This window comes from Schistocerca cancellata, chromosome 6 (assembly GCF_023864275.1).
Source record: "Schistocerca cancellata isolate TAMUIC-IGC-003103 chromosome 6, iqSchCanc2.1, whole genome shotgun sequence".
NCBI lineage: Eukaryota > Metazoa > Arthropoda > Insecta > Orthoptera > Acrididae > Schistocerca > Schistocerca cancellata.
Window position 1 is genome coordinate 188,620,671 of NC_064631.1, and position 22,156 is coordinate 188,642,826.

General features: G+C 46.1%; 1 protein-coding gene across 1 annotated transcript in view; it reads right to left on the reverse strand.

Annotated features, from left to right (window-relative positions):
- Positions 1–1,390: 1,390 nt before the first annotated feature.
- The window catches only part of LOC126088239 (sodium/hydrogen exchanger 9B2-like), a 154,777-nt gene continuing 134,011 nt past the window's right edge, over positions 1,391–22,156 (reverse strand). Inside the window, exons 9-11 of the mRNA XM_049906369.1 lie at positions 7,811–7,954; positions 2,140–2,241; positions 1,391–1,783 (exon numbers count right to left, since the gene is read on the reverse strand). Coding sequence (XP_049762326.1) covers positions 1,391–1,783; positions 2,140–2,241; positions 7,811–7,954 — 639 coding nt within the window. The remainder of the gene's footprint in view (positions 1,784–2,139; positions 2,242–7,810; positions 7,955–22,156) is intronic.

The window sequence follows — 22,156 nt, forward strand, 5'->3', positions numbered from 1 at the left end:
TAACGGAAACACTGAACAGGTGTGTACAAGATGGGTGCCACGTTTGCTGACTGAGGACGACATGCGGAAACAAGTTGGTGCTTCCCGCTCATTTCTTCACCGCCTTGTAATCGAACAGGACAACTTTCTGGACTCAGTTGTCACGGGTGATGAAGCCTGGCCATACCACTTTACACCTGAGACCAAGCAACAATCACGCCAGTGGCGGCATCTTTCTTCGCCAAAGCCGCGGAAATTCGAACAAACACAGTCTGCCGATAAAGTCATGACAACCGTTGTTTGGGATCGGAAAGGGATATTGTTGGTCGACTTCATGCCCACTGGGACCACAATTAATGCTGACAGGTACTGCGAGATTCTGAAAAAAAAAACTCAAACGGGCAATTCAGAACCGGAGAAGAGGAATGTTGAGCAAGGGCACATTCTCCATAACAACGCTCGCCCACACATCGCTCGGCAGACCGTTGCTCTCCTGCAACAGTTTTAGTGGAACATAATCACCCACCCACCCTACAGTCCTGACTTGATGCCCAGTGACTATCACCTGTTCCCTAAGTCAAAAGAACATTTGGCCGGAAAGCGATTCAGCTCCGACGACGAGGTGAAAGAAGAGATTCATAACTTTCTGAACAGCATGGTGGCGAGCTGGTATGACATGGGCATACAAAAACTGCCACAGCGTCTACAAAAATGCATCGCCAGAAATAGTGATTATGTCGAAAAATAGCTAAAAGTTCAATCTGTAAATTGATGTAAACCATTGCAGAAATAAACAGGTCTGTGTACCGTACTTATAAAAAAATAGGAGACCTTACTTTTAGGATTACCCTCGTAGTATCTAAAACTGAAATAGATGGCTTAGCGCACCGTTCAACCCAGGTGCAGTCTATATTTCAGACTCTGTCTTTACCCACCAGTATTTTACTTCCAATGACATTTTTGGCTTTATGTTAAGAGGTACAGAGGCTTCACGTTTTATAAGTCACTAAATAATTTTTCATGTATTATTCCCACATAACATGTACAGCTGAGCTGCAAACAGGTCCTTGTCCCACCACAGTTCTTTGTTCACTATGATGCTGATAACTGTCTCTGTTTCTTTCTGTAAATTTGTTAGATTGTGTAATTGTACAAGATTCATCTCGATTCTTAACAAATGCAAACAGCTTTATCATAAAACCAAAGTGAAATTACTAGTTAACACTGATAACTAAAATTGCTGTACATATCACATTTTAGATTCACTTTACGAATTTTGATATCCACAGAAGTAAAAAGATTTTCCAGTGATATTTAAATGTGTGATAGTGATAGAACTTTTTCCACCACAATCGTTGTTACTTCCTTGTACCCTCTCTCCCTCTCTCTCTCGTTTGTGTATACATTCAACCTAGGTCACAGATGTAGCATTGCTGTCTATTGACACCCTCTTCCTAACTTTCCCTTCTTCTTGTTGCTCTTCCCCATTTTCAGCAATAGGCACAACCATTATTGATGGCCTAGCACTCTTACTCCAAGTTTCTGGACGTGGTGCCTCTTCACTTTCAGCTATTGACATAATCATTATTGAAGGCCGTGCACTCTTACTCCAGGTTTCTGGAGGTGGTGTGTCCATCTTCTTCAGAAGGTGAGGGCCAGAGACGATGATGCTGATGGCACACAGTGGTGCCGCAATTACGATGGACAGCACGCACAAGAGCTCAGTTAACTTGCCGTAGCGAACCGCTTCCTCTGAGCCTCCGGGACCCTTTGCCTTGAGAAGTGCTTGTGAACACAGTGCAGCCTGTGGAAGGCAATAAAAAGCGTATTCAACTTTAATCTTTTTAAAACAGGCAGAAAAAAATAATGCCGAGGTCTACACTGAACAAAATGAGTGGATTTATCAATTAACAAAAATGAGGATTGACAATACCTCAACTACAGTGAAATGATAGATACTTCACAGGCACATTCACAGGCAACAAACTGATAAAAACTTTCAAGTCTCCATTCGTTCACTATACATATGGAATTGTGATCAAGTAAGGCAGAACTCCATTGCAATTTCTGAAATCGAAGGGGAAGTGGCAACCAAGGGACTGTTTTATGTAACATTTGCTGCCAGTTCTCACCCAAAATTAGTTTTGGTAATATACATACCTGACCAGCAGCCTTCGCCATCCAGGATAAAGATACAAAAATTTTTTCCTTGAGGTTTAATCTACTGCCAATTCCCAAGAGCATTGTTGCCAGTATTCGTACCTAAAAAGCAGAAAGAAATACTTTTTAAACAGAATGTCATTTGTTTCTAGTCGACTTTAACGAACTCATTCCAAAACAAAACTAAATTTATTAACGCTGTCATATTTCATAACACTTTAGATAAAAATCTAAGACTCATTCAATCCGAATTTTTATAGTGAACCTGTTGCATCATCGTACTGTTATAGACAGTCCAGAACGCTTGAGTAACTAGTTCCTACATCCATCTAAGAATTTACACTCTCCAAAACATAAAGTATTTTCACACATAGCTTACAAATGGAAAGAAAAAATTTCAGGAATGCTGACATCAATCAAATATTAATTTTGTTATGGTTTCCATGGACATACGGAAAAATAGGCACAGTGTACTGACGCTCTTAAGCTAGAAAATTTTATCCACACACTGGATCAAGTAGAATGAGTGTACAGGAAGAAGATATATATTAACAGTAGATTCCTTACTAATACTTTTTTGTTTTATGTGTCTGTCTATTTCCAAGTTAGTGCTTGTATTTTTTCCTAGTATTTACTAAATGCAGATGGTGGGGGGAATTGAAATGCAATAAAGAAAAAAAAGCTCCTGTATGATAATGACAGCCAACAATGGACTTCCATGAGTAACTGCACTTTCATTATAACCACCCTGTTCATGTCTTGTGAAAATTCACTGAGTGTCCTAAAGATAATTTTTATTCATATTCTTGTAGCATCTGCATTTAGGGGGGAGGCGGGTTTGCAGCAGCGTAATATGCTGCTCTGCAGCCTACAGAAAAGCTAAAGAACATAATGAGAATAGAAACAAACAAGAAAAACAGGTGATAAAACGCTGGCATTGTAAAAAAAACTGTAAAATGGTGGTAATTTGTGGGATTTAAACTATATAAACATTGCGGTGACGATGCGGATGAAGAAGTAAACTGCCACAATTAAAAAACACGGCGACAGTCTGGTTTCCGTTCGCACGAGATAAAAAACACAACTAGTGACAGTATGGCGACTGTTCACAACACTGACAGGGTATGGCCAACACTGAACACGCTATACAGCACTATACAGGTGATACGGCGGCAGATGGGGGGGGGGGGAGGTGGGGGGAGGATCCGGACCTATGGTGGGGAAAAGGGGGGAGGAGAGGAAAAGAAAAGGGGGGAGCCAATGGAGAGAGGGGACATAGAAAAGGGGGGCTGGGCAGATGCGAGAAGGAGTGGGAAAGGCAGTGGAGGGGAGAGCAGAAAGGTCTCAGGGGAGAGAAGGGAGACAGAGAGAGGGTAGGTGGGGAAAAACCAGGATGGAAGGGGGGGAAGAGGGAGTTCGGGGAAAGGACAGAGGAAAGGAGAGGAGGTGAGGATCAGAGTTGATAGGAGGGATGAATGGAGGGAGAGAGGGCATCATCCAGGAGAGGGAGTTGACGGAAGCCACCTTGGGAAAGGAGATGAAAGGTGTAGAGATGGAGGGTAGGGGGGACACTACAGTGAAGGCACAGCAGAGGGCGGGGGTTGAGAGGAGAGGAGCAACCAGGGGATGAGGGGGATAAGGCGGCAGGAGGTGTAGAGCATGTGGATATGTTCGAGGAATAGGAGCAGATGGGGGAAAGGAATCAGGTCATAGAGGAACCGCAGAGGGGACGGGAGGCGTATGTGGAAGGCGAGGCGGAGTGCGTGGTGCTTGAGGATCTGGAGGGACTTAAAGAATTTGGGGGGGGGGGGGCGGAGCAGATATCCAGGCGGGACTGGTATAACAGAGGAATACAGCAGCGAAACGTGGCACATATTGTAATGCACAACAGATTTATGCTGGAAAATGTTATTTCCAGTTTTGGCCATCAGGTGCAAACCTGGCGCTGCGAATGCAAGAAAGCCATTTAAAATATTTCGATACGTAATTGATTACAAATGGAACTTGGGCAAAAAATTCCGAACAAGTGAGAAACACATAATGATGACTTTTTAAGCACCACTTACATAATTTGTTCAGTATGAGGGCTGGAGACGTCGACGAGATGCCCTACAGCACCAGATTCATACCTGGTGGCCAAAAGTGGAGCTAATTTGTTTTCAGCGTAGATTGGTTACGCATTAACGCATTGGCATGTCTGCCATATGATAATTACAGCCGACACTGGACCCCTATGAGTAGCTGCTCTTTAATTACAACCAACTGATATGTGCAGTCCAATACTTATCACGATATGACATAGCCCATAGCTGTACTCTATTCTATTAATGGAATTATTGGAACACAATAATCAGATTACAGTTACTGTAACCACAAAGAGACCACAATTTCAAGTGGAAAAATAGACACTATTCTTAATGAAGCACCCTAGTTAAATTACATTCTTACTGCACAGTATTACAGATCACAGGTGCCCACAAGAGGGGACGTGATGGAGGAAGGAGTGGTAAGTGGACGAGGGATACTTACCCTATTCTGGAACATGGGGGTACCAATAACTCCTCCACATTCGATTCTATAAGAAGTCTAAGCCCCTGCACAAAACGACTTCAAACACTAGCTGAGTGCAGTCTTGATAATTTCCACCTCATTTTAAAGAAAGTTAGTTTTTCAAATATCTGAATGTTTATGGCGTCTTGTATCCTGAACTATGTGGCGTACAATTATATAACTTGCAGGTACACTTAGTAGAACACTACTGGCCATTAAAATTGCTACATCACGAAGATGACGTGCTACAGACGCGAAATTTAACCGACAGGAAGAAGATGCTGTGATATGCAAATGATTAGCTTTTCAGAGCATTCACACAAGGTTGGCGCCTACAACGTGCTCACATGAGGAAAGTTTCCAACCGATTTCTCATACACAAAAAGCAGTTGACCGGCGTTGCCTGGTGAAACGTTCTTGTGATGCCTCATGTAAGGAGGAGATATGCGTACCATCACGTTTCCGACTTTGATAAATGTCGAATTGTAGCCTATCGCGATTGCGGTTTATCGTATCGCGACATTGCTGCTCGCGTTGGTCGAGACCCAATGACTGTTAGCAGAATATGGAATCGGTGGGTTCTGGAGGGTAATAACGGAACACCGTGCTGGATCCCAACGGTCTCGTATCACTAGCAGTCGAGATGATATGCATCTTATTAGCATGGTTATAACCGATCGTGCAGCCACGTCTCGATCACTGAGTCAATAGATGGGGACATCTGCTAGACAACAACCATCTGCAGGAACAGTTCGACGACGTTTGCAGCAGCATGGACTATCATCTCGGAGAGCATGGCTGCGGATACCCTTGACGCTGCATCACAGACAGGAGCTCCTGCGATGGTGTACTCAACGAGGAGCATGGGTGCACGAATGGGAAAACGTCATTTTTTCGGATGAATCCAGGTTCTGTTTACAGCATCATGATGGTCGCATTCGTGTTTGGCGACATCGCGGTGAACGCACATTGGAAGCGTGTATTCGTCATCGCCATACTGGCGTATCACCCGACGTGATGGTATGGGGTGCCACTGGTTACACGTCTCGGTCACCTCTTGTTCGCATTGACGGCACTTTGAACAGTGGACGTTACATTTCAGATGTGTTACGACCCGTGGTTCTACCCTTCATTCGATCCCTGCGAAACAGTACATTTCAGCAGGATAATGCACGACCGCATGTTGCAGGTCCTGTACGGGCTTTTTGGGATACAGAAAATGTTCGACTGCTGCCCTGGCCAGCACATTCTCCAGATCTCTCACCAATTGAAAACGTCTGGTCAATGGTGGCCGAGCAACTGGCTCGTCACAATACGCCAGTCACTACTCTTGATGAACTGTGGTATCGTCTTGAAGCTGCATGGGCAGCTGTACCTGTACACGTCATCCAAGCTCTGTTTGACTCAATGCCCAGGCGTATCAAGGCCGTTATTACGGCCAGAGATGGTTGTTCTAGGTACTCATTTCTCAGGATCTATGCACGGAAATTGCGTGAAAATGTAATCACATGTCAGTTCTAATATAATATATTTGTCCAATGAATACCAGTTCATCATCTGCATTTCTTCTTGGTCTAGCAATTTTAATGGCCAGTAGTGTATTTGTGGGTACTGTCTTCAACAAGGGTTGCGAATGGAATTAACAGAAAGAAGTAATAAATTAAAATGTCATTCCTGATGCTGAGGTTTTAGTGGTTGAACAGCAAAAATGTAATAAACGACAGTTTTCCCTTTCATTATTTTGTGAAGGGTGCCAGCGAGGAATAGGTTCGAAAAGACTTTTGCTGAAGAAAGTAGTTAAGTGGTCTCAAAGACTCTGGAGAATTTTCGAGCTGTGAATTACACTGCTTCAAGACGTATATGTACACACTTCCTGACTTAAATACTTGACTCATTGTGTTACCCCTTTAAGGTAAGATTACTTCTCTTAATGAGTCGCTTATGACAGCGTATTCAGTCAATTACTGTTTTAAACACTGAAAACCAAATTTTTGTTGCGCCTGGAGTCTGTTTCATAGACAACTTGCAACTGGGATCGGGTGATTGATCTTTTTAGCGGTTTAGTAATATAGACAGACTTCCCACCCATGCACAATATAAAAATGTATGTATGTTCCTCATCTCCCCCTAAACCACAGGACTGACTTCAACCAAACTTAAGTACACATATCACTTGCTGGAAGGAGCCACATCAGGCAAAACTTTTAGAGGAACAGGATGGTTGGGATATGCCCAGCATATAGTTCAGGACACTGGATGGAAGTGCTATTCTGAGATATAAAGACTGACGTAAGAGGGGGAATAGTGGGCGCCACATCAAGCCAGAGGACTGATGACATAAATCAGCTGTAAATTAATCTGCGCGTCCGCTCCTCTCACACTACTGTCATAAACGTAATGATGATAGATTATTGTAACTTTTTTTCTCTTAAAATAATCATTGCCATAGTTAAATCATACTCTATTCTGGCTTGCAACTTTCTTTTTCATTTTCTTAACATACAGATACAATCTATAGTTACTTTACACCTGTCTCATCATAATATGGTTTTTGACGTTTTTATGTTTACAGATTATTTAAAGAAATTTCTTCTTATTTGTTTGAGTGGTTTTACGCAACCTGTACTTTTTTCTATTTTCTTACTCAGCCTGCCATTCTCTGTTGTTTCCCAACAACGATTCTGAACAGTTTTAAGACTGGTTAGGTGGATCGGCTGTAGCAACTGGAGGTGTGTGCTTTATCATTTACTTACTTTTATGGTCTGTTTTCAGTCTTACTTTTTCTTGTTTCTGGCTTGTTGACTGTGCACTCTGTAACTGGCAGATGTGAGCGTAATGTCTGTTGATAGCTTTCACTGCTGACTTCCGTCTCATATTTTCCTATAGTATCCCTCTCGACTCGATGTCCTGTGAAACTTGCTTAAGTAATCCCTGCAAAGTTTCTTTTGCTCCAACCTGTTCTTCCGCTAGCCCAGACTGAAGAAATCATCGCTGCTTCCGAAACCACGTACTCGTGTCTCCTGTGTGATATCTTCTGCTTTTACTTGCCAAATAAGAGTATTTTGTCACTGTTTTATTACAGAGACCTTTAATACTAAATGTGGCTGAAATATGTACTCACCACCATAGCTGTGATGATACAGGCAACGCACAGTGAAACGAGGTTTCCTGTTAACTCCTCAAATTTTATCTGGGTACCTGTTATTCCAAACAGCACCGGTTCGAATATTATCCAAAATATTTCAAAGGCTGTAGCAACCGGGTTCTGAAAGACACAAAAAACTGATGAGCTAACAACAAAGCGACCAAAAGATACTATGATAAATTAGGTTATACACAGATTCCATTATTCGGATATTTTTATGAAGTCCGTTCCCCATTTTAGAAGTGATAATGTATTGCGAAGGCCAAAGCAGCTTCTAATTAATTGTTGTATTGTACACTGAAGAGCCAAAGAAAGTGGTACACCTGCCCAATATCGTGTAGGGTCACCACGAGCACGCATAAGTGCGGCAACACGACGTGACATGGACTCGACTAACGTCTGAAGTAGTGCTGGAGGGTACTGACACTGAATTCTAAAGGGCTGTCAATAAATCCGTAAGAGAGGTTGGAGATCTCTTCTGAACAGCACGTTGCAAGGCATCCCAGATGTGCTCGATAATGTTCATATCTGGGGAGTTTGGTGGCCAGTGGAAGTGTTTGAAGTCAGAAGAGTGTTCCTGGAGCCACTCTGTAGCAACTCTGGACGTATAGGGTGTCGCGTTGTCCTGCTGGAATTGCCCAAAACCGTCGGAATGCACAATGGACATGAATGGATGCAGATGATCAGACAGGACGCTTACGTACGTGTCACCTGCAGAGTCGTATCAAGAATTATCAGGGGTCTCATATCACCCTACACCATTACAGAGTCTCCACCAGCTTGAACAGTCCCGTGCTGACATGCAGGGTCCATGGATTCATAAGGCTATCTGCATATCCATACACGTACATGCGCTCGATGCAATTTGAAATGAGACTGGTCCGACCAGGCAATATGTTTCCAGTCATCAACAGTCCAGTATCGGTGTTGACAGGCCCATGTGAGGCGTAAAGCTTTGTGTTGTGCCTGGGCCTTTGGCTCCGAAATCCCATATCACTGATGTTTCGTTGAATGGTTTGCACGCTGACACTTGTTGATGGTCCAACACTGAAATTTGCGGAATCGTTTCACTTTGGTCACGTTGAACTATTCTCTTCAGTCGTCGTTGGTCTCGTTCTCGCTGGATATTTTTCCGGCCGCAGCGATGTCGGAGATTTGATGTTTTTAGCCCACTCCTGATGTCCACGGTACAGTCATAAAATATTCTTACGGGAAAATGCCCATTTCATCGCTACCTCGGAGATGCTGTATCCCAATGCTCGTGCGCCGACTATAACACCACGTTCAGAGTCACTGAAATCTTGATAACCTGCCGTTGCAGCAGCAGTAACCGATTTAACAAATGCACCAGAAACTTATTGTCTTGTGTAGGCCTTGCCGACCACAGCGCCTTGTTCTGCCTGTTTGCACATCACTGTATTTGAATACGGATGCCTATACCAGTTTCTCCGGTCCTTCAGTGTAAGTATAATAAATGATATTAAGCTTTAAAACAATGTATAACTCAGAATCAGTGCTGATTATCTAACAGTTACTTAGCTTTGGTCAGATAACCTAGCAATAAAGTTAAGTGTTACAGAAGTAACCACTGCAGAACAAGTAGGTTATGACAGGCAGTTGACTGGACTCTTAACAGTGATACACTCCTGGAAATGGAAAAAAGAACACATTGACACCGGTGTGTCAGACCCACCATACTTGCTCCGGACACTGCGAGAGGGCTGTACAAGCAATGATCACACGCACGGCACAGCGGACACACCAGGAACCGCGGTGTTGGCCGTCGAATGGCGCTAGCTGCGCAGCGTTTGTGCACCGCCGCCGTCAGTGTCAGCCAGTTTGCCGTGGCATACGGAGCTCCATCGCAGTCTTTAACACTGGTAGCATGCCGCGACAGCGTGGACGTGAACCGTATGTGCAGTTGACGGACTTTGAGCGAGGGCGTATAGTGGGCATGCTGGAGGCCGGGTGGACGTACCGCCGAATTGCTCAACACGTGGGGCGTGAGGTCTCCACAGTACATCGATGTTGTCGCCAGTGGTCGGTGGAAGGTGCACGTGCCCGTCGACCTGGGACCGGACCGCAGCGACGCACGGATGCACGCCAAGACCGTAGGATCCTACGCAGTGCCGTAGGGGACCGCACCGCGACTTCCCAGCAAATTAGGGACACTGTTGCTCCTGGGGTATCGGCGAGGACCATTCGCAACCGTCTCCATGAAGCTGGGCTACGGTCCCGCACGCCCCAACATCGTGCAGCCCGCCTGCAGTGGTGTCGCGACAGGCGTGAATGGAGGGACGAATGGAGACGTGTCGTCTTCAGCGATGAGAGTCGCTTCTGCCTTGGTGCCAATGATGGTCGTATGCGTGTTTGGCGCCGTGCAGGTGAGCGCCACAATCAGGACTGCATACGACCGAGGCACACAGGGCCAACACCCGGCTTCATGGTGTGGGGAGCGATCTCCTACACTGGCCGTACACCACTGGTGATCGTCGAGGGGACACTGAATAGTGCACGGTACATCCAAACCGTTATCGAACCCATCGTTCTACCATTCCTAGACCGGCAAGGGAACTTGCTGTTCCAACAGGACAATGCACGTCCGCATGTATCCCGTGCCACCCAACGTGCTCTAGAAGGTGTAAGTCAACTACCCTGGCCAGCAAGATCTCCGGATCTGTCCCCCATTGAGCATGTTTGGGACTGAATGAAGCGTCGTCTCACGCGGTCTGCACGTCCAGCACGAACGCTGGTCCAACTGAGGTGCCAGGTGGAAATGGCATGGCAAGCCGTTCCACAGGACTACATCCAGCATCTCTACGATCGTCTCCATGGGAGAATAGCAGCCTGCATTGCTGCGAAAGGTGGATATACACTGTACTAGTGCCGACATTGTGCATGCTCTGTTGCCTGTGTCTATGTGCCTGTGGTTCTGTCAGTGTGATCATGTGATGTATCTGACCCCAGGAATGTGTCAATAAAGTTTCCCCTTCCTGGGACAATGAATTCACGGTGTTCTTATTTCAATTTCCAGGAGTGTATTTGCTTGTAATGAACTACTTACTAAGAGTTATTAGACTCACGTAACGCCGGCCGTTGTGGCCGAACGGTTCTAGCCGCTCAGTCCGAAACCGCGCTGCTACTACGGTTGCACGTTCGAATCCTGCCTGGGGCATGGATATGTGTGAGGTTAGTTAGGTTCAAGTAGATATCAGTCTAGGAGACTGATGACCTCAGATGTTAAGTCCCATAGTGCTCAGAGCCATTTGAACTCACGTAACGACCCGCCAGGATAGCCGAGAGCGCTAATGCGCTGCTTCCTGGAGTCGGGTAGGCGCGCCGGCCCCGAGTCGAATGCGCCCGGCGGATTAACGACGTGGGCCGGTCTGCCGGCCAGCCTGGATGTGGTTTTAGGCGGTTTTCCACATCCCCCTAGGTGCATACCGGACTGGTCCCCACGGCCCTCCTCAAGTTACAAGCAGGCATGTGAAACACGTTCGCACTACTTCATGGTTTATACTAGACGCAGACACTGCTACCATCCCGGGAGGTATGGGGTGGCGGCAGGAAGGGCATCCGGCCACCCCTTAAAATTAACCATGCCAAATCTGACTTAACCGTGCCGACCCTGCGCATCATGCGGGACTGAGGCATTAGCAAAAGAAGTTATTAGACTCACATAAATCATAGTAAGCACGAAAGTAAGTGCAAATTTGCAGGCATCTACCTGTCAATAATGCGAATATTTAGGTAACCTAAAAGTGTCTCCAAGGAGTAGTTAAATGCAAAAGTATATAATTATTTCTTTCATTCATTAGAATAACAGTGAAGTTTCCTAGTACAATTAGGTGAAACACGTTTGGTTAAAAAGAATAACAAAAATTCTGCTCCAAAGACGAATAATAGTTATCGTTATTGGCTGCATGACCAAAATCGGAGTAGCAGCTGCGAAGCGGTGGCCGCAGATGTTAACCAAATATTTTACAGAATCATTCTAATCGCCATTTTCCAGCACTTTGATATATTTACTAGAGAAAACTACGAGGAATAACTGAGCCGGTATTCTGTTTCGTGTTCATTACTATGAGCAACAACAATAAACCCGAGACAGTGGCAGTCACACAAGTCACACAAACCAACCGAGTGAGCACCTATTTAACGACAGCAGTGGCGCCACCATCTCCGTAGAAAGTCTGGGCATGGAGCACCGACTGCACACGTCTGCCGGCGGACCTTCACCGGGTTATGCATTTCCTCTGTTACTACTATGTTTAATTATATTGACATGGATAATTTATGCAATTTATTAGACCAACAGACTGTTTCGGCATTTATCGCCATTGCCAAGTACGTCTAGAATGATGTGACGTTCATATTATGTCGTTAGTTAATTGCATCGGGCTGTTTTGATTCGATGGTAAATGACGCAACTATAGTGAAAATAATAACACCAACTGCGACATAATCGCGTATACAAACAGTGATCCAATACTGTAAAATGCCTTTTTATTCCAGTCTCTGATCACAAATGAATTCTTTAGACGATGACCGGTTTCAGTCTGTAATGACCATCCTCAGACCTTTTTTACACCATGCCCTAATGTGATACGGCCATAATGGCCTCGTCAAAACATATAAATATAGTCAGCACAGCATCGTCACATGGATTTACAATATGGTGACGATGCTATGCTGATTATACACTCCTGGAAATTGAAATAAGAACACCGTGAATTCATTGTCCCAGGAAGGGGAAACTTTATTGACACATTCCTGGGGTCAGATACATCACATGATCACACTGACAGAACCACAGGCACATAGACACAGGCAACACAGCATGCACAATGTCGGCACTAGTACAGTGTATATCCACCTTTCGCAGCAATGCAGGCTGCTATTCTCCCATGGAGACGATCGTAGAGATGCTGGATGTAGTCCTGTGGAACGGCTTGCCATGCCATTTCCACCTGGCGCCTCAGTTGGACCAGCGTTCGTGCTGGACGTGCAGACCGCGTGAGACGACGCTTCATCTAGTCCCAAACATGCTCAATGGGGGACAGATCCGGAGATCTTGCTGGCCAGGGTAGTTGACTTACACCTTCTAGAGCACGTTGGGTGGCACGGGATACATGCGGACGTGCATTGTCCTGTTGGAACAGCAAGTTCCCTTGCCGGTCTAGGAATGGTAGAACGATGGGTTCGATGACGGTTTGGATGTACCGTGCACTATTCAGTGTCCCCTCGACGATCACCAGTGGTGTACGGCCAGTGTAGGAGATCGCTCCCCACACCATGATGCCGGGTGTTGGCCCTGTGTGCCTCGGTCGTATGCAGTCCTGATTGTGGCGCTCACCTGCACGGCGCCAAACACGCATACGACCATCATTGGCACCAAGGCAGAAGCGACTCTCATCGCTGAAGACGACACGTCTCCATTCGTCCCTCCATTCACGCCTGTCGCGACACCACTGGAGGCGGGCTGCACGATGTTGGGGCGTGAGCGGAAGACGGCCTAACGGTGTGCGGGACCGTAGCCCAGCTTCATGGAGACGGTTGCGAATGGTCCTCGCCGATACCCCAGGAGCAACAGTGTCCCTAATTTGCTGGGAAGTGGCGGTGCGGTCCCCTACGGCACTGCGTAGGATCCTACGGTCTTGGCGTGCATCCGTGCGTCGCTGCGGTCCGGTCCCAGGTCGACGGGCACGTGCACCTTCCGCCGACCACTGGCGACAACATCGATGTACTGTGGAGACCTCACGCCCCACGTGTTGAGCAATTCGGCGGTACGTCCACCCGGCCTCCCGCATGCCCACTATACGCCCTCGCTCAAAGTCCGTCAACTGCACATACGGTTCACGTCCACGCTGTCGCGGCGTGCTACCAGTGTTAAAGACTGCGATGGAGCTCGGTATGCCACGGCAAACTGGCTGACACTGACGGCGGCGGTGCACAAATGCTGCGCAGCTAGCGCCATTCGACGGCCTACACCGCGGTTCCTGGTGTGTCCGCTGTGCCGTGCGTGTGATCATTGCTTGTACAGCCCTCTCGCCGTGTCCGGAGCAAGTATGGTGGGTCTGACACACCGGTGTCAATGTGTTCTTTTTTCCATTTCCAGGAGTGTAATAAGTTAATTATGGTTTGACAACAGTTTGACAGATCTTCTCTAACGGACGTCATATTGTTCTAGACGTACTTGACAATGGCGATAAATGCCGAAACAGTCTGTCGTTAATGAGGGTTAATGATTATAAGCAACTAGTCTAGTGTATCTTTCTAATAATCATGTCATTATCTAACATATTACGCTGCTGGCCCTAACGAAGAAAGATTTTATGAAACAACTGCTGGATTGAAGCCAGTCTGAAGAGCGCTTACCATATCAGGAAGTCTTACAAAAATGTTGCACTCGAAGACTCGCATCAATACGATCTGACAGAGAAACATTGCGAATCACTTGTGTAATTCTGTTTCACTGGGGTGTATTTAACACTTATTTGCCACATGATATGTGACAATACATTGCTCATAGAAGTGTCTATACAGGAATATACGACGGTTGTCCAGAGAGTAAGTTCCGATCGGTCGCTAAATGGATACCACAGTGAAAATCAGGAACATTTTATTTGCAAGAGTTAGCTCCACTTACCACATACTTCTCCACATAGTCGCCTCTCCGACTTAGACATTTGTCGGATCGTTATACTAAATTTCCGACACCGTCATAGAAAGCAGCCGCCTGTACTTTCCGATAATTCTATACGCTGGTCTATAACGCGTAGCCTGCCCCTGCAAAGTGCAGCTGAGAACAGCCATGAAAAAGGAAGTGCGTGGCAGTTGTGTTAGGTGGGCCGCATTCATTAAGGCGAAGCCTCTCAGCGGCCCCTCCTACTTGGTGGGGGACATCGTTGTTCTAGGCATCTTTACTCGCTCACAGTGCGTTCACAACTGAAAAAAGCGTCTTGATGCGGTAGGCGGTCATACTAGAGACACTATCTAACACATCTGTGCAAAGCTTCATCGGGTTTTCACTGTGGTGCCCATTTTGCGACCGGTCGGAACATACTTTCTGGGCAACCCTCGTATCTGCAGTATTTAAGTTCAGAAAATTACAAGTAAATCACATTTCTTCATTGTTTTAAAATTAGTACATCATTACCTTTACATCAAGGGATAGTCACCTGTGTAGAAACTTTTATTACAGCCAATGAGGGCTTCTTTTTCAAGGGCGACAAGAAGAAAATCAGTCGCTTGTAATTTAACAGACCAAGACGCATATATTGTAGCACACGATGAATCAGACTAGTATGCAAAACGATGCACTTCAATTCCATTATGTACATCCCTGATCTTATTCTTGTTTTCATCATACGCTACTTATTATTACTACTTTGCCTAATCTTTGTAAAATAATGTGCATAATTTTTGTGATGTGGGCAGATATCACATTTATAATCTTCAGTACAAACTGGAATGTAATAATATGTACAAAAAATAAGAGGGTTGTCCAGAAAGTAAGTTCCGATCGGTCGCTAAATGGAAACCACAGTGAAAATCAGAATCATTTTATTTGCAAGAGTTAGCTACACTTTCCAGATACTTCTCTACATAGTCACTGCTCCGACTTAGACATTTGTCGGAGCGTTATACCAAATTTCCGACACCATCGTCATAGAAGGCAGCCACCTCTGCTTTCCGATAATTCTTTACTCTGCTCTATAGCCCGTACCCTGCGCCTAAGTGTTGTCTTCGTATCCAGCGTTTCATATGAACAGAGATGACACTCAGGACGAGCCAATTAGGGCTGTGTTGTGGGTGATGGAACACTTCCCATCGAAAAGGCTGCAGGAGCGTCTTCACTGCCCCTGCAGAGTGCGGCTGAGAGTTGCCATGAAGAAGGAAGTGCGTGGCAGTTGTGTTAGGTGGGCTGCATTCATTAAGGCGAAGCCTCTCAGCGGCCCCTCCTACTTGGTGGGAGACATCGTTGTTCTAGGCATCTTTACTCGTTCACAGTGCGCTCACAACTGAAGAGACACTATCCAATCTGTGCAAAGCTTCATAGGGTTGTCACTGTAGTGTCCATTTCGCGACTGATCGGAACTTACTTTCTGGACAACCCTCATATAATTGGCACATTTGAGCGCAAGTGAAACTATAACTTAGTCTACGTCCACATGTATACTCCGCAAGCCAGCTTACGCTGTGTGGGGGAGGGTATTTCGTGTACAAGTGCCACTTCCTTCTTTTCCTGTTCCAGTTGTGAGTGATGTGCGGGAGCCTGAGTGCGGTCTCGAATCTCTCTGCTTTTACCCTTGTGTTCATTTACTGCGATACTTGTAGGAGGCAGCGATATATTGGGTGACCGTTCTACAAACATAGATCTACGGAATTTTCACAGTAGACCTTGCCGTGATGCAGATCGCCTCTCTCGCAACGACTGTCACTGGAGTCGACTGGTCATGTCTACAATGCTTTTGGGCTTACTAAATGAACCTGTAACGAAACGTGCTGCTCTTATCTGGATTTTCCTATTTCAGTCCTGTATAGTGCGGATGCCAGACTGACGATTTTATAAGTTACCTCGTTTCTTGACAGACTACATTAACTGAAGGTTCTTCCAATGAATCTCAGTCGGCCAGCTGATTCATCTGCGATAAATTGTTTGTGGTCGTTCCACTTCAAATCGCTCCGAATGCATACTCTTAGATATTTTATGGAAATATATGCTTACAGTAATTGTGTTTTAGTCGTGCAGTCATACCATAAAGAGTCTTCCAGTGTATGTAGTAGCAATACATTACATTTGTTTACTTGTATGTTGAGAGTCAGCTGCCACCCCTGCACATAGCGCTGATCGTCTGCAGGTCTTCCAGCAATTCGCTACAGTTTTCTGGTGTCCGCGAAAAGCCTCATGGAACTTCCCACATTATCTACTAGGTCATTTATATACCAGGACGATAGTTCATCCCGGACACCACAGACGCCTAAAGATTTGCCTAAGCAGAACAATAAAAGGGACTCCGCACCAACAGAGGCGAGACCCTGATAAACCAGCGCTTGAAAACAACACATTACAGCTGTAACTGGTCCTGTAAGTCGTCGCTAGAACATTTACTTATTGTACAAGGGGTGGCGGGCCCGATTCCCGGACACGACAAAATCGTCTATGTAGAAGAATGATTGTCCCTGACCAAACCAATACGCATAAGCACTATGCGACTTAACTTCCGAGGTCATCAGTCGCCTAGAACTCAGAACTACTTAAACCTAACTAATCTGAGGACATCACACACATCCATGCCCGAGGCAGGATTCGAACCTGCAACCGTAGCGGTCGCTCGGTTCCAGACTGTAGCGCCTAGAACCGCACGGCCACTCCGGCTGGCACATAAGGGCCAAAGCGTATTAATTATCTGTTTCAAGGCATATCAACATACAACAGCTTATTTATTAACAACACATAATGCAACAGTTCGTGCTACAGAATTGGCAGCATTACATAAATTCTACCATATCTCTGACTACAATAAAAAGCAATTAATGTAATGAAGGATGTTCCTTTAAACCTATTTTAAGGACTGACAGATCTTTATAATTCCATTATTCATAATAAAAAAACTTAAAAAAAGCTCCTCCCGAACAGGCCATGAATGCCCAACGTTATCGACCGGCCGCCGTGTCACCCTCAGACCATAGGCGTCGCTGGATGCAGAGATGGAGGGGCGTGTGGTCAGCACACCACTCTCCCGGCCGTATGGCAGTTTCCGAGACCGGAGCCGCTACTTCTGTATCAAGTAGCTCCTCGGTTTGCCTCACGAGGGCTGAGTGCACCCCGCTTGCCAACAGCGCCCGGGAGACTGGATGGTTACCCATCCAAGTGCTAGCCCAGCGCGACAGCGCTTAACTTCCGTGATCTGACGGGAACCGGTGTTACAACTGCGGCAAGGCCGTTGTCATTATTCGTAATACAAAGGTTCAAATGCATGTCTGCCTTGTTGCATGCTTTGATGTAAGCGCCTCTCGGTATTAACGTGAGCACCTCTAAAGATTTCTGCAGATACTGACTCAAGTATGCCCTATAGGTTTTTTTTAACACTTCTGGATTTTCCGCTTCCGTTTCATAAACCCAGGTCTTGATATAATCCCGTAAGAAAAAAATTAAAGGGCGTTGAATCAGGCGATCTCACTGGCCATCGAAAGCAATCAACGTGACCTATCCAACGTTCGGGGTACACATTGTTGAGACATTCCCTAACCCCTTTACAACAATGGGGTGGTGCATCATCGTGCTGAAACAGCGCGTCACAGGTAACAGAAGTGGGTTATCTTCTAGGAGATGCCCAAAATTCAGATCATTCTGTAGGAATTGCAACAGATGACAGGTTAGTCTGGAAGCCAAATAAACTGGGAGAATGATGCGGTCTCGTAGAATTCCTTACCATACGTTAATTGCCCTTGCTCTTGCATGTGTTGTGGTCGTAACCAGTGAGGATTTGCAGGAGCCAAGAAATGTAGATCGTGTCTATTGGCAGTGGCGTCATTGACGAAAAAGCATTCATCTCCCCATGAAATCTGCCTGATAAAATCCGGATTTACGGCTGCTTTATTTACGAGACGTCTGCAGGATGATAGCCGATTTTGGAAACCGTTTCCATTGAGCATATTAAAGGGATTCCATTTTAGTTCGTCCAGAATCCTTTGTACCGAAGGCCTCGATATTCCCAGGTCTTCTGCAGCACTTTTTTTGTCCTAATTACGATGAGAAGTAGGTGTTACTGGGTGAGATCTAATGAATTTCATAATCTTAATAATAATAACGACCGTAATAGTATTATCATTTTCACTTCAAGGCTTAAGGCCTGAATAAGAAAGATTTAAAATAGAGCAAAATCTCCTTTTTTAAAATAAGTTTTAAAGTATACAATCTTGAAACCTTAATTTAAGTCGGCTGAAGGCCTTATTTTAAAATTGAAGCAACTAAATCAACAGACGGCTGAAGGCCTGGCACAGTACTTGATATTAAAAGAAAATCACAATCTAAAAACAACAGAAAATGGTGCTAAGAAGTGCTCCAAGGGTAGGCCTGAGGAGGTAACTCTAACTTAAGGTTAGGTGAGATAGGCAGCCAAGAATAAGATTAAGTAATCAGATGGGAACCCGACCCAGGAACGACTGAAGGACCGACCAACAACCTAATCAATTCCCTTCCGGCCGACCAACGGTACGACAACGGAAATTGTCAGCAAGGACGGAGATGCCAGCAGCACTACGTCTTCAAATATTGGCGTCGAAGTACAGCCAAGGCACAATAACCACCCAAAAACACGAACAAACACCAAAGGCTGTCGAACTACACGCCTTGCTGGACAGCATCATACGGCGAGGAAAAACACACTGCGGAACACAACGCTAATGACCGCACCGCGGAGACTTCCTCGCTGCTGTGTCCCAACCGACCGACTGCCTACTCCAATACGCAGACAGCATTAAAATTAACTGCTCAGTAGAATTCACACAAGCTAGACACTGTTCCACGAAAACACTTGCACAAGAACTCGAACAATGCTAAAAGCAATCACTGTGGAACAACAAGGGTAAGTCACTAGTCGACACACACAGAGAACCCAGAAGCGGTCGGCGACTAAATACACGTCGTCCGGTGAGACGACCGACCGAACGACCAACCAAGGTCGTCCCCACTCAAGTCATGTGTGTCAGCAACAGTCGGGCGAGTCTTGGCTGTCCGGAACTCACTGCAGCTCCATCTCGACTCAACTCGATGTCCGTTCGGAACTCGGAGACAAGGCGACCCGGGCCAACACCGACTCAAAGGAAGGCTTCGGCGCTTGTTCGTGACGTCACGTCAGCTAGGCACGGCGAACGCCAGGTCTGTTGCAGGCATACTCATAATGGTGGTGTCTCCCTCTCTGACACAGGAAAATGCGAAACTGTTGGCGGTAGTTGACCAACACACATTGTTCTGAGAGATTTCTGCGATCAGTTAATTGTGCAATTCATTACACTTCTTAACAAATAGTGTACTCCTGAACATAAATTTCCACCTGTTTTAAGGATTGACATACAAAAACAACTTCATGGTCCAGCAGCGACAGAATTAATGCTTCTTTACCTTATTTGTAAATCTGAGGAAGGTACGTTTGTACTGGGTTGCTTTTACAAGAAACAGTGAACATATTGGTGCTCTTCTTTAGATGTCTCGGTTGACTATGGGGTGAGGAGCACTGAATGTTAATGAAATATCTTGCGATTGTACACGTTGGGGGAGGGGGTGGGGGACAGAAGAAGAGACAAAAGAGAGATACTTGTTTTATCAAATAAATTTTTTTTTATCTTATAAAGTTTCTCCTTTCAGTTGCAAGAGGGGAATATTTATCTTTTCTAATCTCCATGTTTAAAAAAGTTTAAGCTCAGCTGTATTTTCGATGTATGAAGCTATTTTGTTTCCTGTTTAGAATTCCTTTCGTTGAAAACGATTGTAATCTAATGACTGGCAACAGTTGGACATTTACACATGTAAATTAGTTCACACTTCCAGTGACGGTGTCAAACGAAAATAAATAAATACACTCCTGGAAATTGAAATAAGAACACCGTGAATTCATTGTCCCAGGAAGGGGAAACTTTATTGACACATTCCTGGGGTCAGATACATCACATGATCACACTGACAGAACCACAGGCACATAGACACAGGCAACACAGCATGCACAATGTCGGCACTAGTACAGTGTATATCCACCTTTCGCAGCAATGCAGGCTGCTATTCTCCCATGGAGACGATCGTAGAGATGCTGGATGTAGTCCTGTGGAACGGCTTGCCATGCCATTTCCACCTGGCGCCTCAGTTGGACCAGCGTTCGTGCTGGACGTGCAGACCGCGTGAGACGACGCTTCATCCAGTCCCAAACATGCTCAATGGGGGACAGATCCGGAGATCTTGCTGGCCAGGGTAGTTGACTTACACCTTCTAGAGCACGTTGGGTGGCACGGGATACATGCGGACGTGCATTGTCCTGTTGGAACAGCAAGTTCCCTTGCCGGTCTAGGAATAGTAGAACGATGGGTTCGATGACGGTTTGGATGTACCGTGCACTATTCAGTGTCCCCTCGACGATCACCAGTGGTGTACGGCCAGTGTAGGAGATCGCTCCCCACACCATGATGCCGGGTGTTGGCCCTGTGTGCCTCGGTCGTATGCAGTCCTGATTGTGGCCCTCACCTGCACGGCGCCAAACACGCATACGACCATCATTGGCACCAAGGCAGAAGCGACTCTCATCGCTGAAGACGACACGTCTCCATTCGTCCCTCCATTCACGCCTGTCGCGACACCACTGGAGGTGGGCTGCACAATGTTGGGGCGTGAGCGGAAGACGGCCTAACGGTGTGCGGGACCGTAGCCCAGCTTCATGGAGACGGTTGCGAATGGTCCTCGCCGATACCCCAGGAGCAACAGTGTCCCTAATTTGCTGGGAAGTGGCGGTGCGGTCCCCTACGGCACTGCGTAGGATCCTACGGTCTTGGCGTGCATCCGTGCGTCGCTGCGGTCCGGTCCCAGGTCGACGGGCACGTGCACCTTCCGCCGACCACTGGCGACAACATCGATGTACTGTGGAGACCTCACGCCCCACGTGTTGAGCAATTCGGCGGTACGTCCACCCGGCCTCCCGCATGCCCACTATACGCCCTCGCTCAAAGTCCGTCAACTGCACATACGGTTCACGTCCACGCTGTCGCGGCATGCTACCAGTGTTAAAGACTGCGATGGAGCTCCGTATGCCACGGCAAACTGGCTGACACTGACGGCGGCGGTGCACAAATGCTGCGCAGCTAGCGCCATTCGACGGCCAACACCGCGGTTCCTGGTGTGTCCGCTGTGCCGTGCGTGTGATCATTGCTTGTACAGCCCTCTCGCAGTGTCCGGAGCAAGTATGGTGGGTCTGACACACCGGTGTCAATGTGTTCTTTTTTCCATTTCCAGGAGTGTAAATAAATAAAAGAAACGAGTTCTTTGTAAGGGGGTTGGGGTAAGTTTCGATAGCAAAATGGATGAAGTAAATATAGTTACTTGAATGTAAAATTTCCGAAGCTTACAATGGGGCAAAGCGTCTTCTCATATTGATCTACGTTTGTTTCGACAGGATTCAGTAATACAGAACTATGATCTTCATTTGCAGCTTTACGATAGTAAGAAAATCTTTCGTCTAAATAAAACTGCAGAATCCAAAAGTATACCAAACATTCTGTCCAAAAATAAGAGATTTATAGTGATAAGCACGCCCAGGCGTTTCTGCCTGCAAC